General features: G+C 41.1%; 1 protein-coding gene across 1 annotated transcript; it reads left to right on the plus strand.

Moving 5' to 3' along the window:
- Window positions 1-1492: 1492 nt before the first annotated feature.
- Window positions 1493-26644, plus strand: LOC143158861 (hormonally up-regulated neu tumor-associated kinase-like). The gene is made up of 10 exons (XM_076335315.1): window positions 1493-1744; window positions 2701-2993; window positions 7518-7573; window positions 8733-8871; window positions 13328-13455; window positions 15625-15760; window positions 17313-17490; window positions 23911-24127; window positions 25023-25598; window positions 26577-26644. Exons 1-10 carry the CDS (start codon window positions 1493-1495, stop codon window positions 26642-26644), a joined length of 2043 nt encoding a protein of 680 aa, XP_076191430.1.

The following is a 26644-nucleotide window of genomic DNA, read 5'->3' on the forward strand; positions in this document are numbered from 1 at the left end:
TCCTTTCTTCTGAAATGTGCCAGAAATATGGGGTTTCTGTTCCATACAGTGGTTCCCCTCATTTTTATTTTCTTGTTTTTAGTGGGAAAGTCAATGAACAGTGGTTTAGGAAGACATGAAGGAGGCAGAGCAAATAGTAAGCACAAATCGAGGAGAATTTCCTCGTTCTTCCCTCAGAAAACCATGTCTCCTTTGTTTCTGGTTTTCTGTAAGGAATAGAAGAAAGCCACTTAAGTTAGCAAACAGAGTCCCATTCCAGCCGGACAACTGATATAGCTCAAAGTGTGACAACAGAGTATGTTACAAAGATGAAACCTGCTCAGCTTAGTTGGACTTTATCTTTTACTTAGGCACTAAAAGGCAAGGGGTTGCCCTGTGCCTGCAAGCAGCTGCATGCAGATGGTGATGCACTGAACTCACTCACAAGAGTTTGAACTGTAAAGCGTACAGTAAATCCATTTTGGATTTTAAACACTTTTTAAAAAATTCCTTCTCATTTTCACTCATCCTGGCAAATTTTTGCCCTTTGTGAGCTTCACGAGTCAAATCAGGCAAGGAGGATGCCGCTTATTGTTCAACTCCAAGTGACAAAGGGTGGAGAAAGGATTCGTCATCGCACTAAGTTATGGGAAGGGCTTTGGTTCCCTAAGATTCCACTGTAGTCAGTGGAGAGAGATGGCAACTCCCGGCTCAAATTGCAGGTATGTGAAAGCACTCTCTGGAAAGGCTCTTTTCTCTCTCCATGACTTTGGAAAGAACCCGGGTAATGAAGACAGATACAGATAGACAACAGCTGTAGAAAAAAAATCTCTTTTCTTTTCTTCTTTTTATCAGTCATTGCTGTAAGGAGGAAAATGCTCACACACATACACACACGTGCTCTGTCCCCACTGCTACATTTTACAGAACAGTAATCAAGTCCCAGGAAATGCAAGATACCTGACCTGGAATCAGGCCAGGACCCTGGGACTTAAATGTGCTACAAGGGCATATATATTTATATGCTTTACACAGCAAATGTGTAAATGTTTGCACAGCATCAGGTACATAACTCAGCTTTGTATTCATGCTAGGTACCATGGTGTTTTTAGAATAAATTGTGCCCTTGCACACCAGCAATATGCATGCAAGGAAAACTGGAGCTCAGTTTAGTTCAGTGCAACTTGTTTAGGGAACTACTGTAGGAGGAAGAGAGCCGTATATTCCAGGCTAATGCTGGGATTATGTGTCATCTGACTTGGCAGCTCTGGGGCATTAACTGACATCGCGTATCAGGTTAGGTTAATAATCTACCACTTGGTTCTGCTTGAGCAGATCTGTGTGCCCAGGGTAGAGATCAGTGACAAACAAGGAGTCTCGGAGGGAGAGGATTAGTTGCTGTGTGTTCAGCGGGATGGCACTTGCACCACAAGATGTACAGACTAAATGCCTGGATCTGCTGTGAATCAGAAGCTACATCTGGAAAGTAGCATACAAATCTGACTCTCCAGGGATGCCCACAGCAATGAAAGCAGGCTTGGATGACAAAATGACAGATACTGGCAACTTGGACAGGATATTACCAGAATGGGAGAAAAACCTAAAGGATATAAAAATACCTGCTTGTTTCAACAAGATGCCCCAAGAGACTGGGAAGACTTTCCCTCACTCCAAACAAGTTGGGAATTACCTAGTAGGCAAAATGATCAACAAGGGCTCCTTTGCCATGGTGATGGAGGGGCTGCACATCCCCACGGGGGAGAAGGTAAGCTTCTAATGAGGGGGTACCACGCACTAGGAATCACAAGTAACCTCACACTAACATGTCAGAGAATTTCAGACCATTTAATCTGCAAACCACAATCTACTCAGTGAATTATCCTCTGAACCTTATCCTCATAAATTAACCTCATAAATTGAGTTTATTGCTCATGTATAATCAGTCACATGTGTGAATATGTACTGACTGCAACTGTTTTCACAATTATAAAACAATATAGACAACAAAGATATCCTCCCACTGAAAGAGAATAGGATAATGGCATAAGGACAATTTCAGATCTGCTTTCCCTGATAATCCTCATTGACTAATTGGTGCCGCGTATCTGATCTTTAAAGCTATGGACAACACTTATTGAAAAGACAGCCACTCCAACAGCAATCATTTATATGGCAGGATACAGACAACATCTGTTATCTCTAGCTCAGTCGGGCTAGAATAACGTACCACTAGATGTAACTGTGGAAAGGTGGATTACTATCAAGTGGCTTTTTGATTTTTACTTTTCTTATGGCTCCAGTAGCTTCACTGGCTGAGTAGCTGCCCAAACTGCAAAGGGCCTAATCCCAGCCCATTATAGCCAGTATCTTGAATGGCTTTTAGACCAAGTCAGAAGGGAGCAAGTTAGAAAAAAATTTGGCACAGTACAGATGCAGTTAACAGTCAAGCATGTAGGGATTTTTTGCACTTAAGAACATTTCATATATGCCTATTTATTAATGCAATCAGATGGATAGATATGACAGTTCAGCCTTCTTGTTTTGGCTTTCAAATGAAATAAAAAGTGTATTTTTCCATCGAGAATGTCTCCCTCTGTGATACTGATTATCAACATCATGTCAAAAACAGCTTCTCCCACATGTCAGCTTACTCCACATCCTTTTGAAAATTAATCTAGGTTGCAAAGCTTGTTGCCAATTTGCATATATCCTGCAATTTAGGTAGCCATAAAAGTCATTGACAAGAGAAAAGCCAAGCAGGATTCCTACGTTTTAAAAAATATGAAGCGTGAGCCACGGATACACCAGATGATTAAGCACCCCAATGTTGTTCGGCTATATGAGACCTTGGAGACTGACGACAACTATTACATGGTGATGGAGATGTGCCTTGGCGGGGACCTCCTGGATAGAATTTGTGACAAAAAGAGGCTGGCTGAAAGGGAAGTAAGGAGATACACCAGGCAAATTCTGTCTGCAGTAGAGCACCTGCATTGCCAGGGGATTGTTCACAGGTAAGATGTTTCCCTCCTTCCAAAGAACAGTAAGAAAAGAAAGCATGCAAGAACATAGAGTGCTGTTCTTCAGCGAGAGCTTTTCTTTAATTTTCCCTTGTAAAAACAGGGATTGCAAAGAAGACTATGTTCTCTCAGCCCGTCTTAATAACACATTTTATTCTCAGCGGTGGTAGAAGATAAGCTATTACACTCTCCTTGGGGAATAAAGTAACAAAGTCCAAGGATAAGAGCTGATGAGCGCAACAAATTAATACTTTGCCATGATTATCTCAGAATTAGCTGCTGACAAACATGTATCTAATTCAAATATTTCACTATGGCTATGCATATAAATATTGATTTCATTCGGTTAGCCACAACATATTGAAATAACCACACATCACTCAGGACCAAAGATAGATTGAGAAATCACAGCTCACTGGCTGTGCAGAGGACGTGGTCCTGCGGGTCCAGGTCTGTGGCAGGTCGCTGACCTTCCACACTGGCTTTTGCACTACAGGGACAGATTACGACTTCAGCCACTGCTAGAGGAACCTGAGCAGCCCATGCAATGAGAGCTGATCTTCTTCCCCCCAACAGGGATCTCAGCACATATACCAAGAGCAGCAGAATAAGGACTTCCATTTTAGGTGGGAGAATAGGCAAGAAGCAGTTTTTCCCACCGGTTTTCTGTTTTACTTAATAATTCACGGTCAGTCAGATCCTTAATTTTAAATGGTAAATGCACTCATCAAGAAAGCCCACAGGACCTAGCAATTAATCCAGTTGACTGTATCGTTGCAGTAACCATGAAACTAATAAGCTCTGAATGTGATGGCTCAGCATTTACAAGTGCTTTGTGACTTGAAATGCTTGCAATCCAGCACTTAATTATATTAGATCTGTTAATTAATAAGGAATGTACAAGAAAGAAATAGTCAGTATCTGACCTAGAGAATTTAAACAAACAAAAAAGCCCCACCAGAAAATAAACCCAAGGGGCTTCACCCATTTAGTCCAGGCTGACATCCCTGCCTTGCTGGTTCCCTAACTAATCTATTTTACAGCATTTCTTCAGTGCCCATGATCAAAACATTTACGGTCTTCCCATGACAACATTCCTCATGAATTTCTCAAGCCCTCTTCCCTTCTTTTTGTTTGGAAACAGCTCTTCCCAGTGAGCAAGGGAGTAGCCTGACTTCTTCCCCTACTTTTCTCTTCTTCTGTTGGTATCGTTTTGCTGGGAAAGCTTTGCGAGAGATAAGAATGTTGCTGCACACCCTGAGAGCAGCCAGATACGAAGTAGTGTGAGCTTCTCCGGAGATTTGCTTTACTATCAAACCCCCCTAACCAAAGGAAAATTCATCCTTGGCTCTCAAGCGCCTTGTCATAGAGTATATGAAGTTGCATGGTCCGGCAGGAGCCCAGCCGCCTTGCTAGTTCATGGGCGTAGGTACAGTCAGCAGTACCTCAACTCGTGACCTGCTGCTAGCTTTGAGATTCAGAGCTACGGCCTTGACCTCATACTAGAAGCAGACTGGGAAGGATCTGGAAGGGCTTCCCTGCTCAGCTCCAGCTGCACTGATTTATAGCAACTCACTGAGGAGGTTAAAACTGATGAGGATAATTGTGGGTGTATCCTCTTCTGAAAAGAACGCATCAATGATTCCAGAAAGATAAGCACAGAAATAGGAAAGTTCCCTCACAAAGTCAATCTGATTTTCTCATCTAAGCACTAAGTAAAACTCAACTCTGCATTGCTTTAACACAAGGAAAGGAGGGTTCCCAAACTGCCTGGTGGAAACGGCTGCTACTCCATGCTACCCTGGCACCCCACGGGTGTCAGGGCGTTGCTGGGGAGGGTGTTGGAAAATCACACCAGATATCATGCTAATAATTTCATGAGATGGATAATTGTGTGCCAATGCTTCGGTCTCTGCCCGGGGCCTCTTTATTTTACTGGAATGGAGGTGCCTGGTGATTGCAAGGTCTCATTCCTAAGTGATGAGCTTAAGAATTTGCTAAACTAATTTACTTTTGCACAGAAGTGTCTTATGGGCATTCCTGATTTTTAACCCTGGGATATACCTTGGAAAAACAGTATTTTCTATTGTCTTAATAATATACTTGATGAAAAACTGGCCAGTTTTGTAATTATTTTTAGTCCAAATTAATATCGCTCATCAGAAATCCTGTGCTATGTTTTGACAGCTATTTTGTTTCCTGAGCTTTACTTTTCCTATTCAGCACTAAAATCAGCACTGATCCAACAAATCCTTATGGCTTAAATTAAGGTTGAGCCTACTTCTCACAGTAAAGGTGGTACCTTTCTTGTCCACGCAAGATCACAGTTGATGATTGTGATGCCACAGTTGCCAAAATGATCAAGAAGATGGAGGATTGACTCACTTGCCTATTCATCCATCACACAGCATTTTACTGTGCCAGATATAAGAAGGCTCAGGCACAAGATCAGGTTCAACAGCTTCACAAGCTAACAGTCATCAGCTGAGCCCTGCTAACTATCCCTGTGCCTGCTCTAGACAAGGCCAAGTAGTGAGGTAATGCATCTGAGCTTAAAAACCTCAAATAAAGACATATAAGCTAAATCACATTACCTCGCAATTGGATTGGGCTAGCGCATGCACACAGTCAGCTACCAACTCCTAATGCTGGCGCTTGCTAAGTGACAGTAACTTTCTTGTATGTACAGTTCCTAATTTTTCCTGGATATTTTCCCTTCTTCTGTATAAAAATGTCATATATTCTTCTGGAATATATTCCATCACTACTGGACCAAAGACCTGGAGAAGCATCACAGGCTGCCCTCTAGGCACTCTCTCTGAAGTCCCCATGGGAATGAGAAAAAATTCATGATGTTGCTTAAACTTACAACATTTCTAGGAAAGTTTCCTTTGGAAAAAAAGAACAAGATGTATCTTTGATGCAAGATAACTTCTGACACTATGTAAACTTTAATAGTGACCATAATCAGGTTTTTCAGGCAAGAAAGCATACATTTTTATTCACTGTGTGAGCACTTCAGCTCAGCCTATAGAGCAGCGGTTGTGGCAATCCAATGTAACATTATTTAATTGTAGTGTAGTAGAAGTCATCAGAGTGCACTGTGATGCTAAATCCAATAGAAATGTGAGATTTGCAGTGGCCTGAAACACAACTAGTTTTAAACCACACAGTTTTAGTGCACAGGGTTATGTCACAGGGATAGGCTATGAACAAAGTTATCTTAAATCTACCTCCCAGCTTTTGGGCACTGGCTTATTTGCCACTCTAGAAAACACGCTTTTCAAATTAAAACCGATTAAAAAGTTACCGTTAAAACCATCTCCATCCCATGCTCAGCCTGGGGCGGCAGAGGGTTTCGAGTGCAATGCTGTGCCACCCAGAACCACGGAGATAAAAGGACACCTCCATAAAGCCACCCATTGGGACCACCGGGTACACCTCCGGACTTAATCCCCTGCAGCAGTGCAGTGCTGTTTGTGCAGCACCGGTCCTCCCAGCCCTTGCTCCTTGCTCCTTGCTCCTGTCCTTGTTCCCATCCCTCCTTCTGGTTTGTCCTCCTGTACTCTCCGACGTCTTTGGGCTGTTAAAAGTGCTTCACAACTTCAGAGAGGGAGGGAGGGAAATCCATGTACCTGGAGCCGCTTCTGAAACTTGCTCTGTCCCCCCGCAACCCCCGCAGAGCCAAGAGAAGCCCTCAGTGGCATGCGGGAGGCCGCGATGGGAGTCAGCAAAGCATCGCAGGCTCCTGGATCCCCTCCCAACACTCAAATTACACTGGCTGAGGATTTCCCCTGCACTGCAAAAGATTTCAGCTGCCACTTCAGGCGCTCCCCACAGTGGAGCAATATTCTGGCTTTTGGTTTGAATTTGTAAGGATATAAATGTTCCCACAATAAGCAAGTAAGCGCCTGAGCCAGCTAACAGCATTTTTCCTGCAGCTCTGAATTACGTCCCCCTGCGGGGGCGGCTGATACTGGTTGACCCTGTTTACATAAACATCACTGCGGAGATGTCTCCACCTCCAGGGTATCTGTCCCCGACCCAGCTTTGGTATACCTCCCCTCCGCCGCAAGATCTTACTTTCCAGTTCCCTTCTGATCCTTCATATCTCTCAGGCACAATTTACTCACCAAGAAAGCAGAAATACTCAACAGTGCTCAGTACTTCAAACAAAGACAAAAACACTCCGGGTCCAAGTATGTGCAACTTTCTTTTTTACTCAAAAGAGGAAATAAATGCTGTTCTTTTTTTAAAAAAAATACATCAGTAGAACGGATTATTCCTAAAATGAATAGTCTATTTAAAATATATACTCATAAAATATTCCCTGAAATACAGAAAGTTTCCATTTTCCCAACTGAAAACTTCAGGAAGGAATAAGGATCTTGTTACAATTGTAGGCAGAGCTGTGCAGAACTATTGTTATTATTTCAATTAAACTTTGGTAAAAACTATCTGCGAATAGTTAGCTGGGACATCAGGCATCTCAAAGTTTGCTTTCTGTCTTCATTTCAGGGACCTAAAAATTGAAAATTTTCTTCTTGATGAGAACAACAACATCAAAATCGTTGGTAGGTGCACATTATCTGTGAAGCTGGTTTTCAGCTTTTTATTTTGTGTCGCTTTCAGTGACAGTTCAGCTACTATTTAAACAGCACATCTTATGAGTGAGCTTGTGATTATTCAATAAACATATCCGAGCTTTTAGAATAAATAAAAGCTATGAAGTATAACTTAACAGCTTGTTTATTTGAGTTTTAACTAAAACATATTTTTAAGAGAATAAGGAAAATAATTTTGCCTATTGTTTTCCCTTGCGTATTGCTGGAGAAGCAAGAAACAATTACAGCTTTTATGTGTAGAAAGCTGTTCCTAGCAGAAGTGATTTGTAGACAAAGAAATAAATCTTCTGGGGTGAAATGCAGGTATGGACACATTAGCTTCTGTCGAGTCATTACTCCAACCAGAAACCTCATCATTTGGTATGTGTAAAAAAAAAAAAAAAAAAAAAAAAAAAAGACTTTTTTGGTCACTAACAGAAACCTTGCTAGGGTTGTGAAGCAAACATTTATAAAAATGAGGGAATTTGCACCAAGCAGTTAACACAGCTCAGAGAAACATTAATTTTATTCTATGGAAACCGCACAGAAAAATCCCCACAAGGGAAGCTCACTCTTAGAGACTCCACATGTTTAACCCAGTGTTTCCCAAACTTTTAAAAGCTTAACACCTCTGAGAAAAAAGGCACCAACTCTTCACCCCTTTTTTATAGCCGGCCAGTCCTTTACAATCACACCTTTCTCTTCCCTCCCCCTTGCACACATGCACATATACAGAGAAAAAGGCTTAAGTTAGCACATTTTACCCCACATTTACAACGGGCTAAAGCACACCCAGCTGAGCTGAATGCCATAGCTCATTAAGCCATGCTAGTGCAGCTGTGTAGCTAAGCTCTCGTACTAGCATACAGTCAACTGAGGCAAACTACAATAGCTAAACCAAAATCAGCCAAACCAGGAGTACGGCCCCATGGCTGGGTAACTTCACTGTTACCCCTGCTAATTCAGGACGCATTTATTCGAATCCAAATTGGCATCCACAGCTCAGATGTCACCAGATGCTAAAGCCAGCTGCTGTTTTAATCTTTCTCCCATCTTCAGTCAATTCGTAAAGTTAAACTATTTTGAGAAGAGACTAAAGCTTCTTCACCTTTGTTTTTGTGACCATCAGATTTCGGACTGAGCAATACTGCAAAGTTTGAGGGTCTTTCTCAGGAGCTGTTACATACCCAGTGTGGAAGCCCAGCTTATGCTGCCCCAGAACTCCTTGCTCATAGGAAATATGGTCCAAAGGTGGATATCTGGTCCATGTAAGTAGATCTAAAAATATACTTATCGAAACATTCTCAGCACTGAATGGTTTAGACAAGACTATGATATAAATAGGTTGGTGGCACTCTGCTTTGGTGCATCAATGGGGAAAGCAGAGATATATCAGAGAAGGGTTGCCAGAAAAAAAAAATTATGGGTGTGAAAAATATATCATGAAATGTGTATCCATTGCAGAACACTGGAGAAAAAGCCGAATGAGCAATGCACGTGCTATTCTGGAGTAAGCCTGTGGCAAGGGATGTCAGCAGAAGGTAGGGTATCCAGCTCTAGGAGCCGGTTCTGAAAAGGCAGAGAAAGAGCTGGTATGTACCAGCCCCCTCAGATAAACCCGCCACCCTCCTGTCCTTCTGGCACACAGGTGCAGCTGATATCTGAGTAACTTCTGTCAAAATCAGAAGCCCTGGAAACCCTGGGCTGACAAATGGGAATTTCTGTCTACTTTGCCAAAAGAAGAAATCTAAACAGAAAAATTGAGTCTCAGGGACACACAGACCAAAGATGTGGCTTCAGCAGAGCCAGGAGACCTTCATCCATACCTTGGCTAGGCCCTTATATCAGATTATCATTAAAAAGTGCAGTTATTTACTTCATAGGTGGCACAAACCTGAATGGACTCCATTTTCTTTGTTCATTACATCTATAGGGTATGTCTTTTGTAATAAAGTCTTCTTATAATAAAGAATAATGCAGAAGATGCCATCAGAAAAGTAATTTTTCACACAAATCATCTCAGACTTTTCAACTGCATTTGCAGTTTGCAATTCTAGCAGTCAGGTTTGGGGTTTTTTACTTTTTTGACAGTTTTTCTGGATGGATCTGAGAAAATGATAGTATATTAAGTCCATTTTTGTATCCTTTGATCTTCATGGATCTGGATAGGAAAGCGGCTCTCCATGTCCATCATTTGTCCAAAGGCCATTCATGTTTATCTATATGTGCCCATGTATCAGCTTCTCCTTAGCTGTTTTGATAGTGACCATATGCCCAGGTCTGAGTGTTCCACCTAGAACATGTTTTTAAGCCCATTTCTAGCAGGTATGATTCAGGGCATAGAAGACGAGTATGAGTAATATAGACTAAGCCAAATCTTCATCTAGAGCATTAAGATTCAAAAACCCAGTAGTTGGTCAAATGCACCTTTGTCCAGACTCCTCCAACCTATTTAAAATTGCAACCGTAATTCCCTGCAGTATCTTAACTAACAAGTGGTAGGGTAAAAATCAGGGTGCTATTGAAGCCAATGATAAAAGCCCGTGGCTTTCAAACAGCTCAGAAGGCTTGTAAGAGTATTTGGACTTTTTGGCTTAGAAGTACCACCTCCCATCCCACCCCACCACCGTATTGATCTAACGGATCTTAATGTTCTGCTTCTGTTCAACACAAAATGCTGCATTTGATCCAAACCCAAACCACCTCACTCTGGTCACCTACCAGAAGGAACAGGAGGTCTGGATGTACGGAACTGCTCTGAACTGGGATGTCCCACCCGCTCATCCAGTTGAGAGAATCCAGAGTCCCCTTGAGGACTTCTCAGCAGTCTTTACCAAACTGTGTATCTACAGAGGACAAAGTGTTTTGCTTTGATCTACAAGGTTGCTGGTACCTACATATAGGCATCTGATTCAGACGTCTAAAGTAGAAGCTTACCATTCCTATATGCTCAAAAGAGAAAGAGGTTTTATATACACATGAATATATAATGCACATTATTCCTCTCAAGACCTGCTTCTGGCAGACATACTATATATTTGGGTTTTGACCTAACTATGATTCTTATACCTCAGCTTCCTCTAAATTTACAGGATGTGAATGGTACACAAAGTTAAGGATGAAGGGACAAATTCTACCAAATTACTTCAGTATAAGTCTGGATTTCAAGAGTGTTACTCTGAATTTATGTAGACATAACACAGATGAATCAGGTCTAGAGGATGCTGTCAGCACTTAAATAGGATTATACTTATTTCACATTTCAGATGTCTGAATGAAGGCAAAGCAGTAACCTTAGAACAATTTACTGAGCTCCCTCCGTTAATAAACATCACATAACAGGTCAAGGGCTATATAAAACTTATGTAAGGCCCTTGGTATTTAATATAGACATATTCTACCTTTTAGGCATAAAACATATTTACAGTTTAACCTGAATTGTTCATATTATCATCATGAAAAAGGGAATTCTGATGAACTAAAATATTAACTAGAAAGATAAGTTACTTCTATTGTCACAAAATAAGTAAAGGATTACAGATCGACTGGACTCTGGCAAAAGATTCCAGCGTGGTGGAGAAATACTGACTTTATGCAGCAGGACTGACAAGTAGTCGTTACAACGGGAACCAGAAAGCCATATTCAGTCAGAAGCACATTCAGAAAACCAACCAGATTCAACTACAACACAGCTGAGGCTCCTATGAGGCAACAGCGAACAGCAGTGCCTGTTTTGCCTAATCATGACTTTTGTGCATAAGATTTTAAAGATTCTTTGGAGGACGGGAAAGTGATTAGCTTTCGTGCACCAGCTGAATTGAGTAAACAGCTGCTGTATTCAAACAAATCCAGATAGTTCAGTGGGATAGAGGAGGAGCAGTCTATTATAGCTAATAAACTTTTAAGTTTAACATGCCATCAGATTCTAGCTACAATTAACTACTAAGTGCATTACTGTTAACTAGCTACATTTTGTGCATAAGATTTTAAAAGAGATTTTTAGGATGGCAGCTCCATCCATTCCCCAAATTCTCATACCTTGGGGATTTCCACATCCAGTAGGCTGATGAAAAGAACTATTGCCAGTTTAAAGCACCAGTCATGTATATCATCACCAGCAATTTAAAGTGCATGGTAGTGTTTGCAGTGTTGAAAAGAAAAATGTATTTAACGTTGTAATGACATTAGAGATCCATTTGCACTGCATGTTACTCCCACTCATCAGAGAATATTCAGGGGCCCTTCTCTCGCTTCAACTCCAGCTACATTTAATCCACGTGCTATTATGTATAGAACGACAATCCTTGCTACTTCAGTCAACTGAATGTCGTTTCATTGCAGCATGTTTCCTTTGTAACTCTGTGGTTTTTTTACTCAAAGGATTCATCAGGAAAGTTTTGGAAAGCATTACATTCAAGGACTAGATTTATCAGAACGTTTGGTAAAGTGAGAAGAGATTGATCTCACCTAAATTTAGCCATTTAACAACCAGGCATCTGGGTTATACCAGGCAGTTAGTGTCCTGTTATTGTCGGTGCAGGGAGACAGCTCATCTCCTGAGACACTTAACTGTAGCCTAAAATAGCTGTATAACATAGCTGTGATGAATCTGTCTTGTAGAAGCCTGTCTCTTTCCATTGATAACTACTGATACTTAGGTTTTAGATGGTGAAAGTGAGACAAGATAAGTCCTAGCCGAGAGTAATAAAAAGCATTTATCCGTAGGTCACTGGTTCAAATGCAATCCAATGCAACATTTAGAAAAAGGTGCCACCATCTTCTCATGGTTTTTCAATGGCGCCATCATCTTCTCATGGTTTTTCAACTGTTTGAAAACATTAAAAAAAGATTGTTGTTGTGCACACCATGAACAGATCTGTTTCACAGATGACATTGTCATCATCTGCACTAATGTACCACCAGATCAATTAAATTAGAATTGCCTGAATTCCTAAAATGACTGTCTTGACTGAGGTCAATAGAGAAACGGCAAAGGATGTCAAAGAGCAGTGCTGTTGTGGTGGCACAACTCAGCTGGAGCAAGGAAGTACCATGGAGAGTGTTCAAGGAAACCTCCCTGTTTGCAAACTCAGGACAGCTAAGCAAGTTTTCCAAACGTTGGTACTTCTGCAAACTGAATGGCAAACCTTCACAAAGTTTGCTGATCACTGCTAGCAGACTGTTAGTCTTTCTCAAGAGTTAAAGTTTTAAGTCTTTAGCCAACAGCAAGCTGTTACCAAACGAATGCCTTCTAGGCATAAGTCACACCTAATTTAGTAATCTGAGCAAAGCAAGAACAACTGAATTACTATTTGGAACAAGATCTATCACATCAGTCCCAGCTCTGTGTTGTCACTCAGCCTCCAAACCAAAATGCTTTATTCTGATGGGCTGGGTACACTACACTGACACTCCAATGAGCTTATTTTAAAAATAAACAGCAGGTTTCCACTTTCAACACTGCAGGCTTTCCAGCCACTCACTGTACAGTCTATTTTATACACACTTCCCACGACATTCTTTTCTAGATAAAATGGCATTTACACAAAGAAAAAAGGCATAAGTTATGTACTCAGTACAAATTGCTGCTTAGAGGTAATTTGTAACCCTGTTCTTGATACTGAAGGTAAATCTCTGAAACCTGACTCATAGCTTTGTGGGATTTTTAAACAAATATTTATTAGCATTATATGGAGCTCTGATGTTTGTCTTTTTCTTTGACAGAGGTGTAAGCATGTTTGCTATGCTAACCGGCACATTACCCTTCACGGTGGAACCCTTTAATATCAAGCAACTACATCAAAAGATGTTAATCGGAGAAATCAGCCCTATTCCATCAGATATCTCCCCTGGTAAAGTACTCAAATTTTTATAAATAATACTGACGTATAAAAGGTCTAACCCATGTAATAAAGTGAATTTATCAATAACGCAATCTTCTGGAAAATAAGAGGTACCTTTTCCAGTTGCTTTGTTTGCATTTAGAAATAACTTTTGTGTGCCTTAGGCAAGATATCTTTATCTCAGGCTAGTAGGAAAATAACATTGTTGTCTTGTCAAAAGTCCACTATTCTTGGTTCTTATTTACAGGGGAAATAAAATGTACATTGCTTTTACATAAGTGGAGCAGCTGTGCAGTAAATGAGAACACTGTCATGTTTAGTGTGTCCAATGCTGTGTGTCATAGTCAGGCATTCTTTCCTGGTTTTCCCAAAAATCAGTTATCAAACCTTAGATAATTTTTCCTGAAGAGCTTATCTTTTGGCTACAGACAGAACCCACAACATTGAGATAATTTAAATAATGGGACGGCTATTTTTGTGAAGAGTCTGTTCATATTTTTTATGAGAAAGAACTGAAATACAACATTTTTCAATGAATTTTACTGACAATCTTTAATGAGGTACCGTCTATGGAGTCTTTTAGGATGACTGGGAAAGATAGTTCTCAGAAGCTCTAGCCTGAATTACAGCCCATGGCTCAAAAACCTAGAAGTCATGTTGGTGTATATGCACTCTGGGTTAGCAGTCCAAAATTTACTTCCTCAAAGCTCAAAATTCTGCAGCTTTACAATGATTCCTGTACACCTCTGTCCCTATTTTCTCTCCATCTGGACTAGCATCTTCTCTGTTGACCATCACAGGCTTGGACCCCTTCTCACAGCCGTTACTGTGCAGCTTCACTGACCAAGTCAGAAAGCAGAGCAGAATGAGACATGCTTTGCCCAGCTATCTACCAGCATGAGTTCAGATCTCCCCATCGTTTTGAGCAGCTTTGCTCTGAAGTTAGGCAAGAATGAGCCTAGGAACCAAGATTAGCTTCAGTTGCTGCCTGCAGCCAAGCACTGGGAAGCAGCAGACAGTTCCAGACTAAGCTAGCTGGATCTAGTCCGGAGTTACAGTATTAAGATAATGTGATGATTCAATTTCTTTTTCTCCCCCAGTAAATGGTATGAGGATATCTACCATAGCTGTCCAGAATGTTTGTACATTAGTCTCTCATTTATCTTTCTTTGGAGATTGGTTGCCAGATAGCAGCTCTGTTTTTCTACAAGCCCTCCATAGCTGCAATTATAATATTTCTAATTTTTCTTATTTATGCAATTGTTATAGCTTCTACTAATAAATGCATTATCTCTGCTTTTCTACAAAGCCCACACAGTTAGTGGAAGATTGCGGATAACTCCATTGTTCCCTTGCCCATTGGGAATTTAGTGAGAGAGCAGTAGTAAACAAGCTTTGCATACTTTAGATCTAAGTTCTTCTGAAGGAGATTACAAGTGAAAGGAGCAGTACGTTCCCAGTTTAATGCTCACTTGCTATTTTGCTCATTTCAAAACATCCCCAAGGAATATGGAAGAATTCAGTAGAGTTTTCCCAAGAAGACAAAAAAGAGAGGGACTTTATGCAGCGTTGGAGCTGAGTGATAGACATATGGGAATGTTTGAGCTTTCTCTGTCCCAACTCCAGGAAGCCAAAGCACAGCACGTCATCTGAGCACATGGGTCCATCTCCCTCCCTCAGTACAGAGAGTTTTATCAATGCGATTAGCTTCTTTGTGTGAAGAACGTAACTCCTGGGTAGTCAGCTGGCACAGAAGCGCCCCTTCCCAGAGCCCTGATCAAATGCTGAGTGAGCACAATGCTGAGATTGCTATTGATGCCATAGGCTGCATTCACCGGGGTAAATCAAGCAAATTAGGAAGCGAGGTCCAGTGCTGTACCTGTAGAAGCATCCATAGGCCCATAGCATGCCTCCCGGCATGGTTTGGCCCATGCTGCCCACGCTGCTCAGGCGTCCTTGGGGGAACAGGATCACCACACGGGACCACAGCAGTCTCAGAGAGCTGGAGCTGTTTTACTCAGCAGTCCAGAGGTAGCCTTAGAGACTGGATTTTAGCTGAGGTTCTTACAATGTGGAGAAGCAGGGCAAGTGCCACATTTCTGAAAAAGGAAAATTTTGCACTGCCCAAATAATCAGGTATTACTAGTAAACAAGCCATTTCATCCGAATACTGCACAGGAGCTGTACACTTCATGCAGTCCTTACTTGAGCCTGACCCTGCTAAGAGGCCTGGAGTCAGAGAAGCAATAAAAGACAAATGGTTGAACGAAGGCTTCACCAGGAAAATACTGACTGCTGCTACCTATGAGAACAGGTAACAAATGTCACATCTCTCTTCTAGCTTGGGATTTCAGGATTCAGGATTTGTGGGGGAAGTGTTAGGGGTTTTAGGATTTTTTTTGTTTTGTTTGTTTTAGAAGATTTTTGTTATCTGCTCAGGGCTGTTCCAAAATGACAGAATTTTATTTCAGAAAACACCACACCAACTTTTCTAACCATGGATAAATTTTATGTAAGAGGAAACATTCTTATAGAACTGCTTATATCCATTGTATCAATAATTTTGTTCTCAACATGCCTCACTGGTGCCACTAATTCCTAGACAGTGTGCTTCTAATCCTTTCCTGCAAAACTAGGTCTTGCATGCCCACTTGAGGGAACATTTTTATATTACACTGAAGCACTTGTTATTCTAATAATTGTTATTCTCATCCATCTTTGTAACTGGCCTTAACTAGTCTCCATTTTTTCTTAGCAAGCCACTTTACGATTTAAGATTATTATAAAAGTTTGAAATAGAGATGTGCAATATGACACCTCACAGAAACATTGCCAAATTTCGAGATGTTAATTCATCTTTCATATCGGGAGGCTGCAAAGCATACTTTGCGTGTCTTTAAATACCTAATTTCAGTGATGGACCTTCTACATCTTCCTCACAGCTGGAAGTAGCTAGTCATGGGTCTAATATTTTGTGCCCAGATCATTCTGTAAAAATCAATAGTTTACACTAATCGAAAAAGAGAGTAATTTGGCTTTTGCAATCTGCACCATCTGTGAAGGTGTCTACAGGACACATGGCAGGTTTTCCTGCCACAATCCAGGCGATCCACTGTCAGTCACAGCCAGGGCTATTAGAAATCTATGCGCAATTTGTTCATTTCTCTGAGAATTGCCCACCTTTCCTACCTTTGCCCTCCTTCCCTCTCCTCAGATGTGTCCGTGCCCATTCATACTGAAGTTTGACAAGTTTGAAAAAATGTCCTAGGAGTCTCAGAATCCAAGGCTGTCGTATTTCTAACATGCCTTTACTAGACTTTACTACCCACAGAAGCCTGTAAAATAATTATCACTATAACATAACCAGTTTTATTTCACAGTCTGATTTATACAAAAATAAAAAACCTCCTATACTTTCCTTAGTTCTTTTTTTGTCCTTTGAGATTTTCCTGCCTTTGGGGCTCTTCCTGTCTTCTTCCACACACACACACACACACAATCTCTCTGTTAATCCATTTGAGACTACTGTACTGAGAACCAAAATATACACACTCGATTAAAATGAGAAAATGCTGGTTTCCATCTTTTAATTTTTCAAGCTTAATCCTGGTGGGTGTCCTTTCAGAGTAATCAATTATATCAACAATAGGATATTTAATAATGCAGTAACAGAGCCTCAGCCCAGCAGTGGAGTTAGCTTAGCCAGACAGAGGATTTTTGCCCAACTGTGTATCATAGTTTGCCTGTACAATCGACTTAGCCTACTCCAGCTACATCACAAGAAGTGTGTTGTCCGCTTACTGTAAATTCTGACATTGTACCTGGACGCATCATTTGTATTTAAATATTTTTTCCTAATATTTCAGACTTTGCCCCAGTGAATTGAATCCTGTTGTTTTAAACTACATGACAGAAATGATGGAGTTCAGTCTTTCAGAAGTTATCAACATTTTAATACATAACAGACCCTCTCCTGCCATGGCTTCTTATTGCTTATTGCTGAAGAAACTGCTCAGATACCAGAAAGACCACAAAAGACTCCAGGTAAGGTACCATGATCATGACAGGCATAAAGTGCTCCCTGGATTCTTCTGAGGAACATCGCAACAGCCACACAGCACATGTGAAAAAGATGGTTGTCCATGGAACGGAGACAAAACTCACTAAAAATAGTAATGAAATTGCAGATCTGGGTGCAGTCTCAGGAAACCTACGTTCTGGCATTCTCAGAGGTGATTATTTTAAGAGATTTTTTTTTTCCCAGAGATAAATATACCCTTTTTTTATGACTAATGAATTTTAAAAATGGGCTGCTGGTTGTAATGGGATTGAGAACTATTCTGCTTTACACAAAAGATTACTTTTCCACTGGGAAAAGGAGCATTAGCATCTCAGCGACCTCGCCATCCCTTCCCTTTCTGACTGGTCCGTGAGGGCCTGATCCAAAGCCTGGGGAGGTGAGTGGGAAGCTGTGAAAGTTGTAAAATCTTTTCCCAGCATCTTTTTTTGTATTTTTACCACTGTATCTTACACTCGCACTCCAGCTCCAACTCACTTAGGGACATGGAGTGAGATCAGAGGGGACAAAAATTTAAAAAATAAATTCAGAAAATTATGGTAATCACTGGTAAGGCCACAATTAGTTAAAAAGGCTGTAAGCTTTTCTTTTACAACCGTCTCCACTAAGGGGTTCACAGCTCAGTCATAAAAATTTTGCTTCAGGCAGAAACTAGGCAGACAGGAAGCCAAATTCCAGCTTCTAACACACAAGTGCAATGGGAAAAGTTTCAGCTACAAAACAACACACATCAGCGATTAGCCTCCCATTCAAAGCCTTCGCCCTGGAGAAGCTGTATTTTGAGAAGGTCCAGCTGACTCCTCTAGAAATTATTCAGATGTGCTTGAGCAGATCCAGATCTCCATCCCAGCACACAGCCCCAAGGTCGCAACAGCCTGTGCAGTGTTTGCAGGCAGAGCCATAACTCAAAAATATGAGTTGGGGAGTGTGTGTGTGTGAGCGCACGCGCGCGCACGCATGCTTAGGGGGAGAAGGCTTTCCTTCACATATGTGATTTTTTTCATATTATAATTTTAAATTGGATCTGCTAAATCATAAGTCACTCAAAAAGAGCTGTATTGTGAAGGCTATTGACCAGCTTTCTTGAATCTCTGGATATCGAGCTGATTTACAGCCCCTAGAGATCTAGCCTTCCAGGTAAGTGGTAGCATTTCACGTCCTCTATGACCTCTTTCAGCATCCTACCCAGGTGGAAGAGGGAAGCGATCAGTGCATAAAGTAAGTTACAGGCTGATTAAGGGGCTGCACTGCTTCCTGCCACTCCTGGCATCCAAAATGCCCTCTTAAGGCAGAGAGTCAAGCTGAATTCAAGCACAGACCCAAAAAATGACTCCGATTGTAAGGTATTAACACTCAATTATTGTTTTGAAGTCCTAGTTTATATATATTCCCCAGGCAGGCTGGAGATTTTGGTAGAGCAAGGAGGAAAAGAGGGGAAGTTTAACAAAGGAATGACTGACATTTTCTTTCTCTCTGTTGACATTTTTCCAGTCAAAGGTTTAAACCCAAACCGGTACTGACCCAAAATAACCTAGCCAGCTACCAGCTCAAAACAGTGGTGACTTTCACAGAATCACAGAATCACAGACTGGCTGAGGTTGGCAGGGACCTCTGGAGGTCATCTGGTGCAGCCCCCCTGCTCAAGCAGGGCCACCTAGAGCTGGTTGCCCAGGACGATGCCCAGATGGCTTTTGAATATCTCCAAGGATGGACACTCCACAGCCTCCCTGGGCAACCTGTGCCAGTGCTTGGTCACCCTCACAGTGAAAAAGTGTTTCCTAATGTTCAGAGGGAACCTCCCGTGTTTCAGCTTGTGCCCATTGCCTCTGGTCCTGTCACTGGGCACCACTGGAAAGAGCCTGGCTCCGTCTTCTTTGCACCCTCTCTTCAGGTATTTGTATATATTGATGAGATCCCCCGGAGCCTTCTCTTTTCCAGACTGAACAATCCCAGCTCTTTCAGCCTTTCCTCATAGGAGATATGGTCCAGTCCCTTCATCATCTTCGTGGCCCTTCACTGGACTCTCTCCAGTATGTCCATGTCTCTCGTACTGGGGAGCCCAGAAGTGGACACCGTACTCCAGGTGAGGCCTCGCCAGTGCTGAGTAGAGTGGAAGGATCACGTCCCTCCACCTGCTGGCAATGCTTTGCCTAATGCAGCTCAGGATACCATTAGCCCTCTTTGCAGCAAGGGCAGATTGCTGGCTCATGTTCAACTTGGTGTCCACCAGGACCCCCAGGTCCTTTTCTGCCAAGCTGCTTTCCAGCTGGGTGGCCCCAGCATATGCTGGTGCCTGGGGTTGTTCTTGCCCAGGTTGTCGTGGTTTAACCTTTTAGACAGACAGAATCTCCCTTTGACAGCTTTGCAGGGAAATGACTTGCTTTTAGCAGGACATCTTTGCTGAGAACCTGAAATACAGGCATAAGCTAGATGCCTAAATTTGGCAGAGTGGATTCTATCATAAATAATACCTTCTAATATCTGTTACTAAGACATAGAAATTAGGAACTTAGAAAAGACCAATTGATACCATCTTTCCATGTTGGTAGAAGTTTGTTTCCTCTTGTTTGTTAGCACAAATTTTGTAAATGCTACCTTTAAACTCATAAACACAAAACCTGCTACTAGTACCTTTTAGAGATTATTCTGTTATCAGAGTGTTTGTAAAACTCGTGGGTTTTTTCCCAGATAGTCACTCTACATTGTTTGTTTCTTAATTTTGCCCCTCCACTCCCTCTTACATTCTTCTGTATTATGAAAATTAATATTTCTCCCTTGCTAGTAGTTAGGCCCTGCAACTATTTGTAGTTAATAATGATCACCTCTTGGTTGTTTCTTGTTCAAGCCTTATACACAATTGACCTATGCAATCACTCCTCTCCAGGAGCTCTTTTAAATCATGACTATCATCCGTGCTACCACCTTATGCCAGTTTCTCCAGTGTTCAATAACATTCGTATTACCCAGAAAGACTGGGGTTTGGGCAAGAGAGGGGAAGGCTGGCTAAGAAATCAAGTTGGGTGTTCTTACTCAATGCTCTTATTTTTTCAGCATCCTCTGGCCTGTTCTTCAGCAAAAGATGCTTTATGCGCATGCTTACACAATGGCAAAACTTAGCCCTAAGTGTACGCAAAGTATATAAGTAAAAGAAAAGAATGCATCTCTTGGATCCCAAGGTGGAGCCCCACACGGGTGACATGACATTTTTGGGCAGAGGCAGAGACAAGAGCAGCCCCGAGCTCCCCTAGAGCCTAGACCACGCTGCGGTGACACAGCTCTTGGAGGAGGCAGCTGGCAGGGCATTATCTTGGGGGGAAGATTCTCTGCTTTGGTCTAAAAGAGGCCAAATTCAACGACCTCTTTGGCAGGCTGCAACGCACTTCAACCACCCGGCCACAGAGAGTTGAAAATGAGGAAGAAGCATAAAGATTTTTAACAGAGTGCAAGGGGGAAATTTCCCACTTTTTCTTCATCTTCTTGTTGAGATCCTGATAATGTTACTGGGGCTTAATTACAACAGCATGGGTTGTAATACATTTGTATTACAAATTATGCCAAGGATATTTCAAAATGCATAGATAGATGTTCTTTCTATTCTGTATAATGCCAACTATTTGTTATTTATTACTAGCAGCGTGTGATCCGTCATTAAATCACATAATTTCCTTTCAGCTCTCCAGATCTTGCAAATGTATGCATCAGCTTTAAGTATATGAATAGTTTCATTGAGCTCAACAAGACAGCTTGTGTGCATAAAGCACAAAAACTACCATTTGCATCTAAATGAGGGCAAATTTAAATCTAAATGAGCGGAACAAATAAGTAACAACCAATAGTCACAGGTAAAATGAAGTACCCTGAAAACAAACTGCCATTCATTTACGTTATTTCTGTCTAGGACCGTAAAGGATATTGCATATTCTTGTCTGCCTATGAAAAGAGATATTTACAGACAGCTAATATTTATAAAGGAGTAAAATTCTGGTAAAAAAATAGTCCAGTATTTTTGAGCAAATTAAAAACCTTCCCTCCCCTCAGTGAACTGTAGAGAAAGTTGGCATCTAGCTCTTCTGAAAATTCTGTCCAAAAAGAGCCAAACATATCAAATATCAACACAAACGAAAACATATTTACATTCATGACAATGTTCATGAATAATACGTAATAAAAAATTCCACCAACACAATCAGCCCAAAACATTGTTTGGAATTCAAACACATATTCACAAACCACTGCATTCAACTCATTCCAGGCAGCAGACTACGCTACGATTTTTCACACAATACTGAAGAAACATACAATTTCCTGGGGACAAATTTTCAGCAGAACTTCTAATCTACAACTGCAAAAAAGGCTGTGGAAATTATTTTTCATCTACAAAACCCCCTGTGTTTGAAAAACCAGTGCAAGTCATTGTATTTGCAACTCCTCCTTGTATACACAAGTTAACATTTCTACATGCAAATAATAGTTTTGGTGGACGCAAACAGATGTGATTCTCATTTTTCTGCGTGCAATTAGAGAAGTCTGCTGAAAGCTTGACCCTGAAAAAAGCATAAGATCCTTTCCATGTTCAAATTTGAGCCATAAGTCATTGGATAAACTTAAAACACAGCCTGTCCTTTTATGCATCGTAATTTCTCCAAGCAATGTATTTACATTTTATGTGTGCTGTTGTAGAAGAGGGAGCCTTAATGATTACAATTTGCCATCCAGAACTTTATAGCTAGTCCTTGCAGAAAATAGCATTTCTGCCAAAAAGCTTCCTGCCCAGGTGCTTAACCAATTAGCTCTTAAGAGGTCTGGCAGTAAAACCAGTCATGGGAAGTTTTCTGATATACTGTATATAAGGTGACAGCTTGCAAAATGTAAGATGAAAATTTGTTTTCTTAACTAGCAGTGTGTAAAATCCTGGGAGACTATTTGATTGCATAGCCTAAAATGCTTATGACATCTCAAATTCCCAATTGATCTAGTGTGGTTTTAGCAATATGTTGTCAACTTAAACATATTGTGTTTCTTTCTATAAATACTTTAAAAATAATTTCCTTAATTGTGATTGGGTGCTGCAAACATGTAGGAAGGATGGAGTAACCCCACAAGTTTGAGGTTTGGGGCCCTTCAATCTTTTCCAAACATTTTTGCTAACTCACAAAATACATGCAAGCTTTCAAAAGTGCCTTTTCTCCACAAATTACACCCACTTTTTATAATGGCATGTTAGATTAAAAACATATTTTTCACAAGGGGAGTACTTTGCAATGCAAAGAATAGAAGAAAACCATGAAAGATAAATATACCATAGTAAAACAAATGACTTCTCTGATTCTGGAAGCAAGAAGTTTGTATTATGTGGGGATGGCAGTGAAAAGATCAAAAATTACTACAGATAATCCTTGAAGTGGTAGCTGCATAACGACAAAGTGAGTCTGCCAAAGATGATATAGAGAACGTGCAAAAAAGCTTGGTATTGAACTGGAATACCCATGTGGGTAGTCAATACTTTTCAGAAATTTCATTTTCAGGAGTGCCAGACCTGAGAGAAGACAGTCTTTGGCAGAAGCAGCACATGGCGCAGATAGCTTAATACAGAACTTAGTACTATAGAAGGGGATTTATTTCACTGTGCAGCCCTTGCATTTTCACAAGGTTTTGATACCTGAAACTCAGCGTGCATGAGGCTACCACAGTGAGGAGTCTGAAAACTTGAATCATGGGATAGGCAAGAGTCCTACATATGAGAACACACCCCCACGTGCACGTAGGATGCATGTAGGAGTAAGGATGACGGCACGGTAGCAGGAGGGAGTCCTGTAGCCCATGCTCATGTCAGGATGCTCAGTCCTGTTACCATAGCTCCATGGAGGTCTTCCTGCTGCAATCCCACTGCAAAACCTTCCCAGGACTGTTCTAGCCCTGTGCTGACGGCCTGCCCTCACAGCAGACAGCAACAGTCCCATGATTATCTTCCTCCTGGATCGGGAGGTGGTTCACAGCATCCTGTAACGTTTTTGCTTTGCAGCATGAGCTCTGTGGTACCCTGGTCTCCCTTAGACATCTGTTAGCAGACTCTGTGAGCCATAAGCCTTGAAGGAAGTGCTGCGGGCTCTCCAAAGATGGTATTCTAGCCTCCAGTGGGTTTTCATGAAAACTTGCTCCCCCTGGCCTGTGTGGTAAAAGGCAGGGTCTGCCAGCCCATGTGCAGCCGGGTTTCAGGAAGAACCTCTGGCATGGAGTCTGCTCAGATGAAAAGTTGATGTGTGTAACTAAGGCTTGTGTGAAAACAAGATTTCCCACTGCATGTGTTATACTGTGATTTCCTTTAAACTTCAAGGTGCTTTTTTGTTCCATACTAATCAAATGCGTGTCTGATCATTTTGCGGAAGGAAAATGAAGTAGAAAGACACGATATGAATCCTGATAAACATCTGAGTAAGGAGTCAGAAGTTCAGATTTCCCAGAAGGCTGAAATGGACACTCTGGAAAGCCTCAGGAATTATGGCAATAGGGCATTTCCTTCTGTACTAACCCTGGCAGTACCAGATGCTATTCAAGAAGATGAGATCACAATTAGATTGGAAAACCAAGAAAACTTCCCAGAAGGTACTGTTCTGAAATATAGTCTTGGCATCTTAGTCTGAAAGGGTACTAGGATATCTGCCTGGGAAATAAAGGGAACATGATTCCTGAAAATGCTATAGAAATATCCTTCCACTTTGTTTTGAAATTACAAGTACTTTGAGCAATTGTTTCCCAGCCCAAGTTTGGTGATTGATTTAACATTGATCAGGTGAAAAAATTAGCAGGTGAACACCTGATCCAGTTTATACTCTGCAGGTATTGATTACAAATAACTGTTCCAGCTCATTGTGCAGGTTAGTTCCCCTATGAGTCACCTTGGGATGCTACTAGTGCTGCTAAGGCACTTCCAAGAATAGACATTTATGAGTAAAAAACGGAAATTATTTACATTCCCAGGATGAGTGTGAGCATGGTGCAAGTGTCACAACTTCGCTTATACTCAAGAAGGGGTTGCACTCACATCCATGGCACCATTTTCCATAGTCTCAAAAATATAGAAGATGCACAGTACTGGATAATCAAACTCCAGATCTGAATTTAGACTTATTTCTGCTCCAGTTATTGCACGCCCACAGCTATTCACATATGTGGCATAGTTAAATTAATGTAATATATAGCCCCAGAAGCATAAATGAATAATAGTCACTAAAATTAAGCCAGGCAACTTTACGCTGAGATGCTCATTTAAGACTGTTCACCCAACCAAAAAATTGCTGATTGCCTACCTCCAGATCACCATTTGCTTTAAATCCTTGGTGCAAAATTTCATTTTATGTCAAGATCTACTTTTATTTATGCCTTTACAAGTACTGACATTTTTATTATGGGATGAAGCTGTTTTGATATTAACATGTTATTTTTCTTGGAAATACCATTCCAGCAGAATCTGATCTGATTTATTCTATATTCTATTTAGTTTCCAAGTTTGCAGGCAGAGAGTTGGTCCACCTTGGACCCCCTAAATCATCAAGCAGAAGTATGCCATGTGAGCCCATGTATCAGCCACTTTTGGACTTTCCGGAGAACCTGAATGATTTTGAAGACTTGACTGAAGCTGGAAAACCATCTCTTCATGAGAAATCGCCATCCACACCAGCAAATAACCAACCTCCCTCTTCAAATGTCCAAGCAATGACATGTACAAGCAAAGCGCCTCCCCGGTCCCTAATAGAAAACAGAATTATTACCAGGAGTCCTTTGCCTCATCAGGACATGAGGTTTAAAGACCTTCTGAAGGCAGTAGATGACAATATTTACATCCCAACACGGTGGCACCTTGACAATGAGGGCACTGATCTCCTCATGATTGACTCCCCCCAGCTGTCACCTTTCCCCAGGCTGCGACAAGCTGCCCTGAGAGAAACCCTAGCTAGAAAGATTTCCTGGCTGGGGGCATCACAGCAACATACAAATATCTGCCCTCTGGTTTCAGTCAATGGTTCAAAACCACCCGCCTTCCCCATGTCCCAACAGCAAATGTTTACCATAAGAAGTATGAGGCAGCCTAAAGAAAACCCAACTCATTTTTTCAACAAGAGAACTAAGAAAAACTTTATCCAACTCAGACACATACCTAAAACTACAGATCTAAATCTTCCAGTTTTATCTCCAGCGTACCAAACCAGGTTGGGGAGAAAAGCAGAGATTCTAAGGTTAAATTTTGCATAAATAAAACACCCACAAAGCATCAGAAGAAAATAGGACGAAGGGGCAGGAAAGAAACAAAGACGGACAGAAACAGAGAGCGAGAAAAGGAAGCCAGGAGAGATGAATCCAATCTTAAAACAAGACACCTCCAAACACAAAGAAGAATGATATGATTTAAGCTGTGTATCCTCTGATATCCATCAAACATTGGGCTACAAATTTTGCGGAGCACATCAAAGACGCAGAAAAACAGATGCCGCTGTAACAAAACAACATCAAGCATATTTAAGCAAAAAAGTGGACACTGTGGGCAGAAGATATGATTTTAAATATCTTATATCAATACATGTACTGTCCCAAACTTGCGTCACTTGTATTTATGCATTTCATTTGGGAAATAAACCTGGCCAGGCAATTTTCATTAAGCTGTGAACATAATGCAGAAGGTAAACAAACAGTAACAATGATGGAATAATCGATTTTTGGGGGATTGTCATAATAAACAAAATAGTCATGGCACTGATCTTTTCTTTATTTATTTATTAGTTTTAACTGTGTATTCTAAGTAATGGAGACCATGCAACCTAACTCCCCTGAAAGGAGCAAATCACACATTTTCCTTGTAAATTTAACAGCTTAATTAGGACTGCCTATTCGTAACTGTGTGCCTTTGTAATGTTTGTCTCTTACTATTGAAAACATGCATTTGCTTTCAGTTTCAATGATTTATGCTTCTTAGCTAGATTTTCATAGTACTAAGCTTTGAGCCTGATTCTGTCTTCAAATCAGTTTTATATCAGTTTAAATCCCTTAACTTCAATAGATTTGAACTTGATTGACTCCAACAGGGGCGAGAATACAATGGGAGTCTTCATATTTGCCGCTCTGTAA

This window comes from Aptenodytes patagonicus, chromosome 3 (assembly GCF_965638725.1).
Source record: "Aptenodytes patagonicus chromosome 3, bAptPat1.pri.cur, whole genome shotgun sequence".
In the NCBI taxonomy this organism is placed as follows: Eukaryota; Metazoa; Chordata; class Aves; order Sphenisciformes; family Spheniscidae; genus Aptenodytes; species Aptenodytes patagonicus.

Coding starts and splice junctions, on each gene's coding strand:
- LOC143158861 (XM_076335315.1), top strand. CDS start 1,493: ATGCCCACAGCAATGAAAGCAGGCTTGGATGACAAAATGACAGATACT. Junction 1,745..2,700: donor ACATCCCCACGGGGGAGAAG/GTAAGCTTCTAA, acceptor CCTGCAATTTAG/GTAGCCATAAAAGTCATTGA. Junction 7,574..8,732: donor CAACAACATCAAAATCGTTG/GTAGGTGCACAT, acceptor TGTGACCATCAG/ATTTCGGACTGAGCAATACT.